This window comes from Papio anubis, chromosome 6 (genome assembly GCF_008728515.1).
Source record: "Papio anubis isolate 15944 chromosome 6, Panubis1.0, whole genome shotgun sequence".
Classification (NCBI taxonomy): Eukaryota; Metazoa; Chordata; class Mammalia; order Primates; family Cercopithecidae; genus Papio; species Papio anubis.
The window spans coordinates 92,507,242-92,523,676 of NC_044981.1; the positions used below are offsets into that span (position 1 = coordinate 92,507,242).

At 36.4% G+C, this 16,435-nt stretch overlaps 1 protein-coding gene across 11 annotated transcripts in view; it reads right to left on the bottom strand.

Moving 5' to 3' along the window:
• MMS22L (MMS22 like, DNA repair protein) overlaps positions 1-16,435 on the bottom strand; it is a 159,217-nt gene that overhangs the window by 118,501 nt on the left and 24,281 nt on the right. For 8 of the 11 annotated variants that reach the window (XM_017958125.3, XM_021936805.2, XM_021936806.2 and 5 more), the window contains 3 exons: positions 12,756-12,932; positions 6,356-6,460; positions 4,512-4,574 (listed from right to left, as the gene is read on the bottom strand). In XM_017958125.3, coding sequence (XP_017813614.3) covers positions 4,512-4,574; positions 6,356-6,460; positions 12,756-12,932 — 345 coding nt within the window. Of the gene's footprint in view, positions 1-4,511; positions 4,575-6,355; positions 6,461-12,755; positions 12,933-13,114; positions 14,315-16,435 lie in introns of those variants that run through there. The other 3 variants (XM_017958128.3, XM_017958126.3, XM_021936808.2) reach the window with 2 other exon arrangements.

The window sequence follows — 16,435 nt, forward strand, 5'->3', positions numbered from 1 at the left end:
CCATTTGTTCTAAGGTACAGTTTAAATCCAGTGATTCTTTGTTGACTTTTTGGCTTGATGACCTGACTCGTGTTGTCAGTGGAATATTGAAGTCCCCCACTATTATTGTGTTGCCATCTATCTCATTTCTTAGGTCAAGTAATTATTTTATAAATTTGGGAGCTCCAGTGTTAGTTGTGTATGTTCCCTATTTAGGATTGTGATATTTTTCTGTTGGATCCTTTTATCATTACATAATGTCCCTCTTTGTCTTTTTAAACTGTTGTTGGTTTAAAATCTGTTTTGTCTGATGCAACACTCCTGCTCGCTTCTGGTGTCCATTTGAATGGACTATCTTTTTCCACCCCATTACCTATGTGAGTCCTTATGTGTTAAGTCTCTTGGAGACAGCAGATACTTGGTTGGTGAATTCTTATCCATTCTGTCATTCTGTATCTTTTAAGCGACACATTTAGGTCATTTCCATACAACGTTGGTATTGAGATGTAAGGTACTATTCTATTCACTGTGGTAGTTGTTACCTGAATGCCTTTTTTTTTTTTCATTGTGTTATTGTTTGACAGGCCCTGTGAGATTTATGCTTTAAGGAGGTTTATTTGGTATATTTTGAGGTTCAAGATTTAGGTCTCCTTTCAGCAGTTCTTGCAGTGCTGGCATGGTAGTGGCAAATTCTCTTAGCATTTGTTTGTCTGAAAAATACTTTATCTTTTCTTCATTTATGAAGCTTAGTTTCACTGGATACAACATTCTTGGATAATAATTTTGCTTAAGGATGCTGAAGATAGGACCCGAACCCCTTCTAGCTTGCATTCAGCTGAAATATCTGCTGTTAGTTTGATAGGTTTTCCTTTGTAGGTTACCTGATGCTTTCTGCCTCACAGCTCTTAAGCTTCTTTCCTTTGTCTTCACTTTAGGTAACCTGATGACTATGTGTCTAAGTGATTACTTTCTTGTGATGTTTCCCAGGTGTTATTTGAGTTTCTTGTATTTGGATGTCTAGACCTCTAGCAAGGCCAGTAAAGTTTCCCTCAATTATTCCCTCAAATAAGTTTTCCAAACTTTTAGATTTCTCTTCTTCCTCAAGAACACCAATTATTCTTAGGTTTGGTCACTTAACATAATCCCAGTATTCTTGGAGGTTTTGTTCATTTATTAACAAATTCTTTTTTGTCTTTATCGGATTGGATTAATTTGAAAACCCTGTCTTCAAGCTCTGATGCTCTTTCTTCTACTTGTTCGATTCTGTTGTTGAAACTTTTCATGCATTTTGCATTTCTCTAAATGTGTCTTTCATTTCCAGAAGTTGTGATTGTTTTTCATTTGATATATATTTCTCTGGAGATCTTTTCATGCATATGTTATTATTTTTAAAATTTCTTTAATTTGGTTTTCACCTTTCTCTGTTACCTCCTTAAGTAACGTAATAATCGACTTACCTTTAGAACTCTTTTTCTAGTAATTCAGAGATTTATTATTGGTTTGGATTAATTGCTGGTGAGCTAGTGTGATCTTGTGGGCATGATAAAGAACCTTGTTTTGTCATATGACCAGATTGTTTTTCTGGGTCCTTCTCATTTGGATAGACTATGTCAGAGGAAAGATCTGAGATCCAAGGACTAATGTTCTTTCGTACTGCAGAGTGATCCCTTGATGTGGTGTTCTCCCCCTTCCTGAAAGCCAGACTGCAGTGATTGTTACTGTTCTTCTGGGTCTAGCCACCCAGCAGAGCTACTGGGCTCTGGGCTGGTACTGGCGGGGGGGGGGGGGGGGGGGGGGGGGGGGGGGCGGTGTCTGCAAAGAGTCCTGTGATATGATCTGTCTTCAGGTCTCTCAGCCGTGGATATCACCACCTGTTCTGGTGGAGGTAGCAGGGGAGTGAAATGGACTCTGTGAGGATCCTTGGTTGTAGTTTTGTTTAGTACACTGGTTTTCTCAAATGTTGGTTATGCTGCCAGTGAAGTTGTCATGTGGACAGACTCAGGACCTCTGGTTAAACAGGATGTTACAGTTAATGGAATTAGATGTTGTCTTCTCCTTCCTTGGAGCAGGGCTGTTCTGAGTTGCTGTAATGGCTTGACTTGGTTGGCCTCCAGCCAGGAGGTGGCACTTTCAAGAGAGCATCAGCTGTGGTACTATAGGGGGGATATAAACTTGCCCTGAAATCACCTGCATAAGTATTCAGGTTTATCATGTGATGGATGGGGCCATGGAGCTCTCATGAGTTTATGTTTTCTATCTTCGGCTACCAGGTAAGTAGAGAAAGACTGTGTTAATACTGAGTGTCAACTTGATTGGATTGAAGAATGCAGTATTGATACTGGGTGTGTCTTTGAGGGTGCTGCCAAAGGAGATTAACATTTGAGTCAGTGGGCAGGGAAAAGCAGACCCACCCTTAATCTAAGTGGGCACAATCTAATCAGCTGTCAGCTCCACCAGAATAAAAAGCAGGCAAAAGAACATAAAAAGACTAGACTGTCTTAGTCTCCCATCCTACATTTTTCTCCTGTGCTGGATGCCTCCTGCCCTCAAACATTGGACACCAAGTTATTCAGCTTTGAGACTCGGACTGGATTCCTTGCTCCTCAGCTTGCAGGTGGCCTATTGTGGGACCTTGTGATCATGTGAGTTAATACTCCTTAATAAACTCCCATATATATATTAGTTCTGTCCCTCTAGAGAACCCTAATACAAACCATAAGGTGGAGGAATGGTTAGGCATGTCTGAGCTCAGATTCTCCTTAGGGAGGGCTTGATGAAAACACTGTGGAGTGGATATGGGTGGGGGCAGTTCTCAGCGCCATGAAATTATATTCGAAGGGGAATTATGGCTGCCTCTGCTGCTTCACACAGGTCTCCAGAAAAGTGGGGGAAAGCCAGCAGTGGCAGGCCTCACCCAGCTCCCATGCAGCCAGCAAGGTCAGTCTCACTCCTGCTATGCTCCCCCAACAGCCAACAGAGCTGAATTTATATCCAGACCTCTGGTGTGCAGGGCTGAGATCTATGTAAATACATATTATATATATATATATTTATCCATATAAACCTTTAAAGCTTCCTAAGAAATATTCTGTAACTTAAAACCAGCTGAGTGCAAAACCATAAATTCATACACTGTTAGAGTTGAAAGGGAGTTTAAAAATTGTTAAATACAACAGAAACATGGGTCAAGTAGAAGAAAATTTAAAGGACACAAGCAGTTACAACTTAATTGGAAATTAAAGCCCCTAGTTACTGACTCAGATTCAGTAACTCCCAACAGAATAATGTTATCCAGACTTTGCTGAAATTCTTTGGATTTGGTTTTAAGTATGCTATGTTAAAGCAGTAAGACTGAATTAATAACTAATACAAATGACAATGACCACTGTAATATGCATCTTATTTTACAACCACTTTTTAGTAATTCCCTTCATTCCGAAATAAAAAATATACATAAAAAACTTTTTAAGTTACTAAATCAGTATGTTCTCAAAAAAAAATGAGGAAGACCAATGGATATGATATAGGAAAAAATATAATAAAAACTTTTCCAGGGATTGTGGGAAAGATTATAAAAAGATAATAGATCTTTTGTTTTTGATCCAATTTATGTATGCAGAATTCTTTGGCATTCTAAGCTAGAATTTTTAGTTCATAATTAGATGATTCATATTATAACTAAATGCCTTTATGTTTCCTAAAAAAGTAAGAGTTAATGCAGATAATGGGTAAAAGAAAATTTCAAGCAATTAAAATGTTTTCCAAAGACATAGCTACTACACACACACACACACACACACGTATAAAGCAATATTATACTATATTTCTTTTATTCCTCTTCAAGTTTTAAATAATCTTTATTTCTTAAATGAAAAATATTTCCTAAATTCCAAAATATTCTTTATTATAATTTTTCATAAACTCTTACAAAAATGGTAACATATTACAAAACTTTACAGGGCTTCCACACAATATGTTTAAAAATGTGATGAACAGTATGTTTAAAACTATTTTAAAAGGAGGTCAAGTCTGACCTCTAGGCCATGAAGCACTACATTAACAGCTCTGCAGAAAGGAAAATGATAAGGTATGAAATGAATGCTCAGAAACTAGGACCTTATCAGTTAGAATGTGATTCAAGCCTGTAAGACAAATTGCTCAGCAAGGCAAGTCACCTTCCCGCTGTGATGAGGATATAGCTGAATTTTCAATGCCAATGACTATCTCCCTCATTGTGTCACCTAGTTTGATATCATACAGTCAAGGAATGGCATACACTTCTGAAGCATCTACCACTTATTTTGAATACATTTTGTCAAAGTCACCAACTAGGATATTATCTTTGTCCTTTAACTGACAACTTAGTGTTAAAAATCTTTAAAGAATAATCACTAAAAGAAACTACTGTGAGTTGACCCTTCAAAGCATGGAAGTTATTTGTTATCTGAATCATTTTAACAGCTTGCTAAAAATAAAATGTATGGCATAAAAATTAAGCAAAGTCCACAAACTGTCTTACTTTAATTGCATACCTGAACACTGATGGACTTTTTCAGCAGTTCTTCTACAAAGTTCCAATTTGATTCTACTTTTCTCTAGAAAGGAAGTAAACAGTAGTGTATCAAAATTATTGCTCTCGATTATGCCCATATTTAAAATTAGAATATAGCAAATTAAGTGTGCAGTACATTTTCCTCTATCATTCAGCATCAATGTAATTTCTTGAATTTCTAATATTGTTTTGGTAAAGAGTTAACGAACTTGGCAGAAAAAAATATACAACTATTCCAATCCAATACAAACCATATCAGGAGTTGTAACAGTAGTGCTTTAGTAAGATTATAAATATTCTACCAAATATTTCATTTCTGCTTTCAGATACAAAATCCAACAGAAAAAAAAAATATATATATATATATATCTACATGTATTTTTGGGTTTTTTTTTATGCTGAGTAATCATCCCTATTTTCCACTTTAATCACTAGAGCTTTTTCCTTCATTTTATGAACAATAAACCTGAGACCATCTACTTTAGTAAACAAAGTGACTAAAAATTTTATACAGAAAATAAAGAAAGCTTTACACGGTCCTACCTCATATAGCTAATGGCCACCTATTTGACAACCTCGACTATCTAGAATGATCTCCATGATAAGGAAGAAAGCTAAAAAGGACTTTCACAAAGGCTAGGTAGGAACTTAAAACAATTCCACATTTCCAAAAGGAAAGCCTGGATGACATTCTCAGAGGACACTCAGTTCACTTAATGTTCAGTTCTTAAAGTTCTGGATATGTGGATACTGGACAAAACCAAAAGCAAAGAAAGCATTTTAAAGAATAAGCAAATAATAACCAGTTTCTAATGTGGAGGGAGAAAAAAGGTATAAAAAGTAATCATGGGCCGGGCGCGGTGGCTCAAGCCTGTAATCCCAGCACTTTGGGAGGCCGAGACGGGCGGATCACGAGGTCAGAAGATCGAGACCATCCTGGCTAACACGGTGAAACCCCGTCTCTACTAAAAAATACAAAACATTAGCCGGGCGAGGTGGCGGGCGCCTATAGTCCCAGCTACTCGGGAGGCTGAGGCAGGAGAATGGCGTAAACCCGGGAGGCGGAGCTTGCAGTGAGCTGAGATCCGGCCACTGCACTCCAGCCTGGGCAACAGAGCAAGACTCCGTCTCAAAAAAAAAAAAAAAAAAAAAAAGTAATCATGGCCGGGAGCAGTGGCTCACACCTATAATCTCAGCACTTTGGGAGGCCGAGGCGGATGGATCACGAGTTGGAAAGCAGCCTAGTCAACATGGTGAAACCATGTCTCTACTAAAAATACAGAAATTAGCCAGATGTGGTGGCGGACGCCTGTAATCCCAGCTACTTGGGAGGCTGAGGCAGGAGAATTGCTTGAACCCGGGAGGTGGGGGTTGCAGTGAGCCAAGATCATGCCACTGTGCTGTAGCCTGGGTGACAGAGCAAGGCTTCATCTCAGAAAAAAAAAGAAAGTAACCATAAGACCTCAAAAAGAAAAACCTGAGGCCTTAAAAAGTAAAAGACCTTCATCATACCCTTCTTATCACTGTTATAAAGAATATGATGTTCACAGGTATGAACTCAAATGATCAATAAAGTGTTAAATCATAGTGAATACTCATGATTTTAAATGGCTAGACGATATTCATATAAAATGCTAACTATAGTAAATCACTAAATAAATATTTTCTTAATAAAGAGCATACTGAGTATGGCAGTCGGCCTCTAAGATGTCCCCGAATAATCCTTGTCTCCTGGAATTTACACTTTCTACAATCCCCTCTCATACTGTACTAGGGTTGGTCACTAACAGACTACCAATACCAATATGAGTGATAGTATGTCACCTCCAGGAATAGGTTACAAGACACTGAAGCTTCCATCTTCATGATACTCTGACCTGTTAACTTAATGTGTTGTGAACAGCACATATGATGAGAAACTGAAGCATTCTGCCAACAAAAAAAAAATAAAGCTGAAAGCACATTCTACAGTTCCAGTTAAATCTTCAGATACTGAAGCCCTGGCTGATAGCTTCACTGCAACCTCATGAGAGACCCTGAGCTAGAACCACCCAGCTAAGCTTTTCCTGAATGCCTGACTCAGAAATTGAGAGTGTGAGATAATAAATTTTTGTTTTAAGCTGATACTTTTGTGACACAGCAATAGATTACTAATATAATGATTTATTTTTAGCAAAATTATTGACTTTTTGACATACAAAAATAAAGTGAACGCAAAAAAACATTTATTGGGAAAAAATGTGGAATGAAGAATTTGGCCTTGCCCAAAGAAAAGACCTGGCCTGCTGGGCGCAGTGGCTCACTCCTGTAATCCCAGCACTTTGGGAAGCCGAAGCAGGCGGATCACTTGAGGTCGGAAGTTTGAGACCAGCCTGGCCAACATGGTGAAACCCCGTCTCTATTAAAATACAAAAATTAGCAGGGTGTGGTGGTGCGTGCCTGTAATCCCAGCTACTCAGGAGATTGAGGCAGGAGAATTGCTTGAACCCGGGAGGCTGAGGTTGCAGTGAGCCGAGATCACGCCATTACACTCCAGTCTGGGCAACAGAGGGAGACTTTGTCTCAAAAAAAAAAAAAAAGTCTGGCCTTTGACCCTAGCTTTCTGGAGGTCATCTCTGGGTCCTGGGAATGTTATACCTGATCGTAGCATCTTTGTTTGACTAGGGTCCTATGGTCATACCGGATAATCTAACAATGTGATAGAGAGTAAAGGTTGGACATATCCACATAGTCTTAGCTTAGGGTCTGGTCATGCCCAAAAGACAACAGTGTGACTCAGGCTGGGGTCTTTGAGTCAGTTGACTTGGAAACTGAAATCAGCCATGTGAGCAATTCAGTAGTCCATGCCTACATAATGGAACTCCCATAAAAACTATGAACACTGAGGCTTGAGTGAATACCCCTGTTTTGCAACACTCCCTGCATACTGTCACGCACTGATGCCAGGAGACGAATGTGGCCTGACTCCATGAAGAGAAAACAATAGAAGGTCCACATTTGGTACTTTTGGACTCTGGCCTATGCTCTTCTTCCCTTGGCTGATGTTAATTTATATCCTTCCCCTTTAAGAAAACAAAATAATAGCTTTCAGTGAGTTCTGTGAGTCCTAACAAATTATCAAACTAAGGTAGTTTTGGGAACCCCGAGCTTGCAACTGGTGTCAGAAGTAAAGACAGTATTAGGGACTGTCCCCTGAAACTTGGTAGTTGGCACTAAAAGTCTCTCTCAAAAAAAGATCATTTTCTTCTATCAATACTGTATGTCCACTGTGTCAGGTTCTTGAAATATTACTTCCTCAAAAAAATTTCCCCATTTCACAGAAAACATAATTAAGTCTCAGAAAGGTCATGTATGTACAAGTCAAAGAATGAATTCAAATCCAAGGTTATCTGGCACCAAAGCCTATATTTCTTCTATTATAACATGTACCAGTAATCAATTTTTTTTTCCTTAGCATGCCTTCCCTCAGATTTCAGCAATTCATTTTTGTATCATTCTTTATTAAGAAAATGTCACCTCCAGTGCCAAGTGAGAAGGGCCATGACAGGGTTGATATAATTTAAGTTTTAGCTTTATAACTGGATAGTGTTGAGTATATTTCAATCATTCAGTGTTATCAAAGCATTTGAATCACACGAATTACAGAAAAACAGTATAATTCTCACCCAAGGAATTTCAACTATATAAATCAGTTTTGTGGCTATAATCTAAAACAAAAATAAACTGCAATTCAAATAAAAGAATGGCAACTACATCATGCTCAAATCAAATGTAAGAGAATATGTATCAAAGAGATATAGATTTTTCTTGCACAATAAAATTTCACTTTGGGAAGCTACATTTTTTTTCCTACATACCAAGTTAAATCTGCTGATAGGAGGTAGAATGTCATCAATCTGAGGCTACATTTTATATTCCTTATCTCACCATTAAAACTAAGACACCCATTTAAGCTTTAGTATAGGTAGGATCTCTACCAGACATGTAAAACAGATCCTCCACCCTCCACTTCCAGCAGACTAGGTAGTCTGGTGCAGCTCTCATTTTAAGGTTACATTTCACACTTTTATCTGGTTACTATTTCAGATGTTTCAAAGACAAGCATCAGCTAGCCTGACTAATTGCATTATGTTCTGGGTACAGAAAACACTGTTAAAACTGACCCCCTGCAATGCCCAGAAGTGATTTTCCTCTTTAAACTGTATTTGGTTTTAAAATAGATGACTAGAATTGTGAGAGAGTAACCCACTCTCATCTTGGCTGAGAGAAAAGCATTAAACAGAAATGTATGAATATTTAATGACTCTAATATAAAAAGTGAGATCCCAAATTTTTCTTATAGGCCAACACTAAGAAATGGGCTAGCTTGTGAGTTAAATCCATTATAGCTTTGTGATTTAAATCCACTATAGGTTTACATTTTAAACCTATTTAAAATGTAAAGATTTCACATTAACCTTCAGGGCAAAGCAGTTCACTTTTAAAAACAAACATCGCCACACTGCCACAAGATTATAGATATTTCTCTGGTGAAGAACATATGACTAGCCATTATTACTTCATATCATCTCTCACTCCAGATTACTTATTAGAATAAAGCATGCTTACTGCACAACCATTTTCTCTATTGTAGTTGGTTATATTAATATATATCATAAGGATAAAAAAAATTTTCAAAATTCTAAATAGATCCCAGACCCAAATTAACATCTTATATAATATCTCAGAAACAATACATCAATATGCCTTTATGTTCATAGATTAGAATTACTGTCTGATTTGTCAATTAAACTGAAATACTTTGAGGATAAAAGGAAAAATTAATCAGGATAAATAGACAATAAGGTATAAAGTAGGACTGTCTGTACCTGGCAAAATGGAACACATGGTTACCCTACCAAAGACCTATTCGTAAGAGGCAATCCTTAGGAGAACTCTAATATCAAGTTTATCTAAGAGATAAAATAGGGGTGGTATTTAACCACTGTGTATCTCAATTTCTTGACCTGTAAAATGAATATATTATCCTCTCACCTACTTTGGAATATTTCACTGAGATAATACACAGTCACTGTGAAATATTAAATACGTTGCAAATGCAGCATATATTTTACCCCAAATGAAAACTATTATTAACTAGAGAGCTTGTTTTTCTTTAAAAGCCTTTAAGAAATCCAGAAATATTTAAAACTCTTTGAGGACTCATATATAAAGGCAAAGTTTATTTTACATGTGCATATACACATACATATTTCACATCTTCATCATTTTTATCATATCCTTTTTATAATAATTACTAGGGCCTTTGTTTTTAAAACCTTCTACATAAAATATGTGATTTTTAAAAATCTTGGCAAAAGAAAATCACACAGGAACTGCTGACAAATATAAAAGACATGAGTTAAGCTATATTAAACACAGACAATTCATTTACTATCTTGATTCAGAGCTAATAAAAGCAATAATCTCCTCTGGAGTTCTCTATGAAATAGAAGAGTAGGGCTGGGCACGGTGGCTCACGCCTGTAATCCCAGCACTTTGAGAGGCCAAGGTGGGCAGATCACGAGGTCAGAAGATCAAGACCATCCTGGCTAACACAGTGAAACCCCGTTTCTACTAAAAATACAAAAAATTAGCTGGGCGTGGTGGCGGGCGCCTGTAGTCCCAGCTACTCGGGAGGCTGAGGCAGGAGAACGGTGTGAACCCGGGAGGCGAAGCTTGCAGTGAGCCGAGACTGCGCCACTGCACTCCAGTCTGGGAGACAGAGTGAGACTCCATCTCAAAAAAGAAAAGAAAAAAGAAATAGAAGAGTGATTTCAGCACTGCAACCATGGGTGGTTATATCAGTGCAATTCAATATTACAATAGCAATAGCAATGATATATATTAATCTGACTAGATTGTCTACCACACTGAGAATATCTGGGGGGTCAATATCAACTAATATTGAAATATACTATGCATTCAAATAACTGTTTATACAGTTCCACCAAGTATTAATAACCTAAAAGCATGTTCCTTGAAGCAAGAAGTAGTACAATCTGGCAGGGCGTGGTGGCTCACACCTGTAATCCCAGCACTTTTCAGAGGCCAAGGCAGGCAGATCACCTGAGGTCAGGAGTTTGAAACCAGCCTGGCTAACATGGTGAAACCCCATCTCTATTAAAAATACAAAACTTAGCTGGGCGTGGTGGTGTGTGCCTGTAATCCCAGCTACTTGGGAGGCTGAGGCAGGAGAATCGCTTGAACCCGTGAGGCAGAAGTTGCAGTAAGCCGAGATCACGCCACTCCACTCTAGCCTGGGCGACAGAGTGAGACTCCGTCTCAAAAAAAAAAAAAAAAAAAGTAGTACAATCTATTTCATGTGTATCCTCTGATAGGCACCTAGTATTATGCTAATACATAACAGAAACTCAGAAACAACTAATTGCCATATTTACTTACATTGATTAAAATGAGAAATATATACTTGGAGGAACTAAAGTTAAAAAGGAAGAGAAATGCAAATGCTTATATTATGACCTTAGAATTACAGGTAAATTTTCTTAATTCCTTTAATATTGTTCTCATATTCTAATAATTAAAAAAAACTGAAATCACATTAACTCCACAAAAACGTTTAATAAAAGCACTACTATAGTAATAGTAGCAATTGCTAAAATTTATTATTTGCTCTGTATTAGCATGGTACATAATCATGGATATAAGCAAAAAACACACAATTCTTTTCTGTGAGAAGTTCATTGACTTTTCTCAATAAATTGGTAGAATACTCAAATACGCTGATATTGGGCTGTGTGTGAACTCCTCAGAGCAATTTCTGACTATTTCACTGTATTCTGGGATCTCCTACAGGACCTTTTATTATTAGGGGAATTATTTAGAGGACTTTTTGAGACCCTTTCCATTTCTATGATGCTATATTAATACTAACTAACCCTCAGATTCCATGAATGACTTCTCAAAGCTGGGTCTATCCAATATTCCAAAGAGGAAAATCTATCAAGCCTATCAAAGAATATGTTTTATAAAGCAATGGTTCCCAAACCTCATAGAGGATGAGAACCAAGGAACTTTTTAAAAATCAGGATTTCCACAGTTAAGATCTAGATATCTGGATTTTTTTTTTTTTTTTGGATGTTGTCTCACCCTGTTGCCCAGGCTGGAGTGCAGTGGTGTGATCTCGGCTCACTGCAACCTCCGTCTCCCGGGTTCAAGCAATTCTCCTGCCTCTGTCTCCCAAATACCTGGGACTACAGGTGTGTGTCACCATGCCCTGCTAATTTTTGTATTTTTAGTAGAGACAAGGTTTCACCACTTTGGCCAGGCTGATGTTGAACTCCTGATTTCAAGTGATCCACCCGCCTTGGCCTTCCAAAGTTCTGGGATTATAGGCATGAGCCACCGCAGCTGGACTAGATACCTGGATTTTTTAAAACTCACAAGTAAGTCTAATGATCAGCCAGGTTTGGGAACCACTGCCATAAAAAAGACCAATTTTGCAAATACAGACAAACTGGCTTCATGATTCTAGATGTTTATTCTATGGAGCTGATAGGCTGATATAATAATATAATACTATTAATTTCTGAATATGGTAGAAATTGTATAAAAATAGGTCTTCAAAGTATACATCTATTAGCTGACTTTACTCATGGGGTTTTAAAGTAACACTGTAAAAAATGTTTCTAATGAGAAATTAATATATTAGTTAAAATCTCTTCCTATTAGAAGCAAACTTCATGGTTGTTTAATAAATTATCTTAGCAAAAAGCTTCACTAAAGAAGTGCTATTCTGCAGTACTTTTACTAAATTATTCATAAAAATAAGTAATTCATTCCTCGAGAAATTTATTTGCCAATCATAACAGATTTTAAAACTACAAAGAACCTTTGTGACAATCCAATCCCATGATTTTTTGTTAAGGGAAAACAAGACCAGAAAGGTTTAAGTAATTTGCTCAGGGTCACACAACTGTTCAGCAGCAGGGCCAGGACTACATACCAAATCTTCTACAAATTATTTTTTTTAATTAAACAATTAAATCATGAACTTTATAATTTTTCAAGATGTTTACAGAAACATTATACATGGATATAAATAATTTATCTCTGTGATTGTAGTCTGACTTTTCTTGTTCCTGCTCACTTATCTTCTAATTTGTCCAAATAATTACGTATTAATTCACAATATAAGAAAGTTTAAAAAAAAAAGAAGTCTTACCATTTCATCTGGTACTCCATGGCGATCAAACTGGTAAAATGATGCTACATGAGTAATAATCCACCAACTAAAACCTAATGGATCCCTGGACTGGATTACAGGCACAGAGGGTCTTCTCTGGTCACTTGATTTTTCAAGCAGTGTTTTAAGTAGTTTATTCCACCAGTTCCAAAATGACTATAGAAACAGAGGTAATTTGATTCCATTAAATTAAGACAGTTTCAATAACCTTTGATTTAGTGGTTTTTCTCCATTTTTATAATGAAGCATACATACAAAAGACAAAATATATATATGAAACTTAAATAATAAAAATACCCAGGTTAAGAATCAGAACATAAATAGTACTTTAGAAGTACCTTACATGTCACCACATCTTCTTCCTCCATGCAGTGGTAACAATTTTGCTGACTTTCATGATAAATCATTTCCTTGCTTTTTTGTTTTGGCACACAGGTATACCAGCCTATATTACATATTGTGTGGCTTCATCTGTATTTTGTTTTTTTTAAATGCATGTCTGTATTCTCAAGCAGCTTATTTCTAATTCTTTTGTAACTTGCTTCTTTTGGTCAACGCTACGTTTCTGAACTCATCTATATTAATGAAAACAGCCATAGCTCATTGCAATATTCCAGTATATGACTATATGATAAAACATTTATTCAATCTACTATTGCAGAACATTTAGTGAGTTTTAGGTTTTTCTAGGTATTTCATGTAAATGTTCAGGTTATTAGACATAAAGTTGTCGACAGTATCTCTTACTTTTCTAATGTATACAGAAACTGAAGTCATATTTCTTTTTATATTTCTAGTATTGAGTATTTTTGTAATTGTAAATAAAATTGGCCAATTTTAGGTATCAATTTGAGGACCCAACTTTTGGCTCATTTTATCTTTTTCATTGTTTTAATCTCATAATTTTTTGTTAATTTTTAAATTGCATTCCTTTTACTTTCTTTGGATTTACTATGAAGGGCTTATTGCTAACATCTTGAGATAAATTCTCAGTTCATTAATTTTCAATCTTTTTCTCCTGTATTTGCATATAAAGTTACAAATTTCCCTCTAATTATAACTTTAGCTGTAGTTTCAAAACTTAAGTCTACAGAATGTTATTTACTTCAGAATATTTTATAATTTCCATCATCTCTTCTTTAATCTATGAGTTATTTAGAAATATATTTCATTATTTCTATGCATGTGTATTTCTCTTTGAAAATCTGTCCATTTTAAATTGCTATGGTTAACACCATGTTATTAGCCACTACAAATTTAAATTTATATTACTGATAAAGTAAACCTTTCATCACTATAAAGTAACTTAATGCTTTTTTGTTTTAAAGTCAAAATTTTTCCAGTATTTAATACGTCACTTTCTTGTATCTTTTCTATCCATTTTGAACCTTGATATATTGTTTTAGATATGACTCTTGTAAACCAGCTTACAATCTATCCTGACAATACGTCTTTTAAATGGAGCTTTTAGTAGTACCATTGCAGGTAATATAATGACTAATACATTTAGTTTTAAATCTACAATCTTATTGCATATTTCTATTTGTATACCTACTGTATCCACCAACACCTCCTTCTCTAGGGTTGGATATTTATTTTTTCCCCATCTACCTGCTTGGAAGTTAAAAAGTCCAATTTTCTTCTTTTAGTGATGATCTAAGAAATAAACAGCATATATCCAAATGTCTTAGTAAGTTAATATAGACCTTTCTCTTAGAACAAACAAGAACCTTAAAAGACTCTAGCTCATTTATGCCCTACTAACTTTAGATGCTACTATTATTATATGCTTTAGCTCTATTTTTTAATTCCAATAAATTATATTACTGATTTATACAAAACATGTACCACTTTCTTTGCTCTTTATTTCTTCTACGTGTCAGAATTCCCATTTTGGCATCAGCATTTTTCTGCCTAAGGATTCCCTTCGATCTTGCTTCAATGAAAATAGCTTTATTTTATCTCACTTTTTAAAGATATTGATAGGTAAAGAATTTTAGGTTGACAAACATTATTTTGATACAATAAGGATATCATTCCCACTGGCCTCCGTTGTTGTTGAAAAGTCAGCTGTCCATTTGATTGTCACTCTTTTAATAGTGCTATATTGGCCAGCTGTGGCAGCTCACACCTGTAATCATAGCACTTTGGGAGGGCAAGGCAGAGGATTGCTTTGAGACCACCCTGGGCAGCCCAGAGAGACCCTATCTCCACAAAAAAATAAATTAGCTGGGCGTGGTGGCATGCACTTGTACTCCCAGCTACTAAGGAGTCTGAGACAGGAGGATCGCTTGAGTTCAACGGGTTGAGGCTGCAGTGAGTTGTGACCACACCACTGCACTCCAGACTGGGTGACAGAGTGAGACCTTCTCTCTTAAAATAAAGTAACACATTTCTCTGTCTGATGCTTTAAATTTCTTCTCTTTGTCTTTGGTCTTCTGTAATTCCACTGTGATGCATCTGGGTGTATTTTTTCTTTTTATTTACCCTATGTGCGTTCCTTGAATTTATCTGACTAGCTTTCATTAACATTTGAAAATTTTCAAGTCATTTTTTTCTTCAAATATTTTTGTTGTTCCATTTCCTTTTTAACTATAGTTAGAAGTATATCAGACATCCTCTCTATTCTTAATGTCTCTTAACCACTCTTTCATGTTTTCCATCTTTTTATTGTGCATAACAGATCTTATTCAAAATTAGTCTACTATACCATTATGCAGTAATCATAAGATGCATTTAGCTATCACATCATTTAATCTGTTAGTTTCTTCAGCTTCCTTTAATCTGTAAGAGTTCCTCAGATTATACCATTCATAAGGTTGATATTTTTAAAGAGTATATCAGATATTTAGGTTTGTCTGATATTACGCATTTTATTCTTTTTTTTGTTGGGGGAGAGGGTCTTACTCTGCTGCCCAGGCTGCAGGGCAGTGGTGCAAAACTCTGGGCTCAAGTGATCATCCCACCTCAGCCTCCCAACTAGCTGGGACCACAGGCATGCCACCACCACACATAAGTAATCTTGTTTATTTTTTGTAAAGACGAGGTCTCTACGTTGCCCAGTCTTGAACTCCTGGGCTCAAGCAGTCCTCCCACCTAGGACTCCCACAGTGCAGGGGTTACAGGCGTGAGCCACCATACCTGGCCTATTTTTGTACTTTCAAGGCATCATACTGGTGTCACATGATATCAACCGGTCCTATTAATAGTTAACTTTGATTACTTGATTAAGGTAGTACCTGCCACATTTTCTGTACTATAAAGTTATTATTTTCCCTTTTATAATTGATAAATATTATGTAAAGATCTTAGCAAACTATGTACATGTACTATTTTTCATCAGTTTTGTCCACTCCTTTAAGCATCCATTGAGGATTCTTGCCTGAAACAATTACCATGGAGTTTGTCAAATGGTGATTTTCCAATTCCATGACTCTACATCTATTAGGAAGAGTTTCCCTTTTCCCAATTTATTTATATCGGTAGGGACTCACATATTCCTACTGAACAGATTACAATCCCTCACTATTTTGTAGCTCAACAGTAATGGAGACCAGTGGGAATGATATCCTTACTGTATCAAAACAGTATTTGTCAACCTAAAATTCTTTACCTATTAATCTCTTTAAAAAGTGAGGAAAAATAAAGCTATTTTAGCC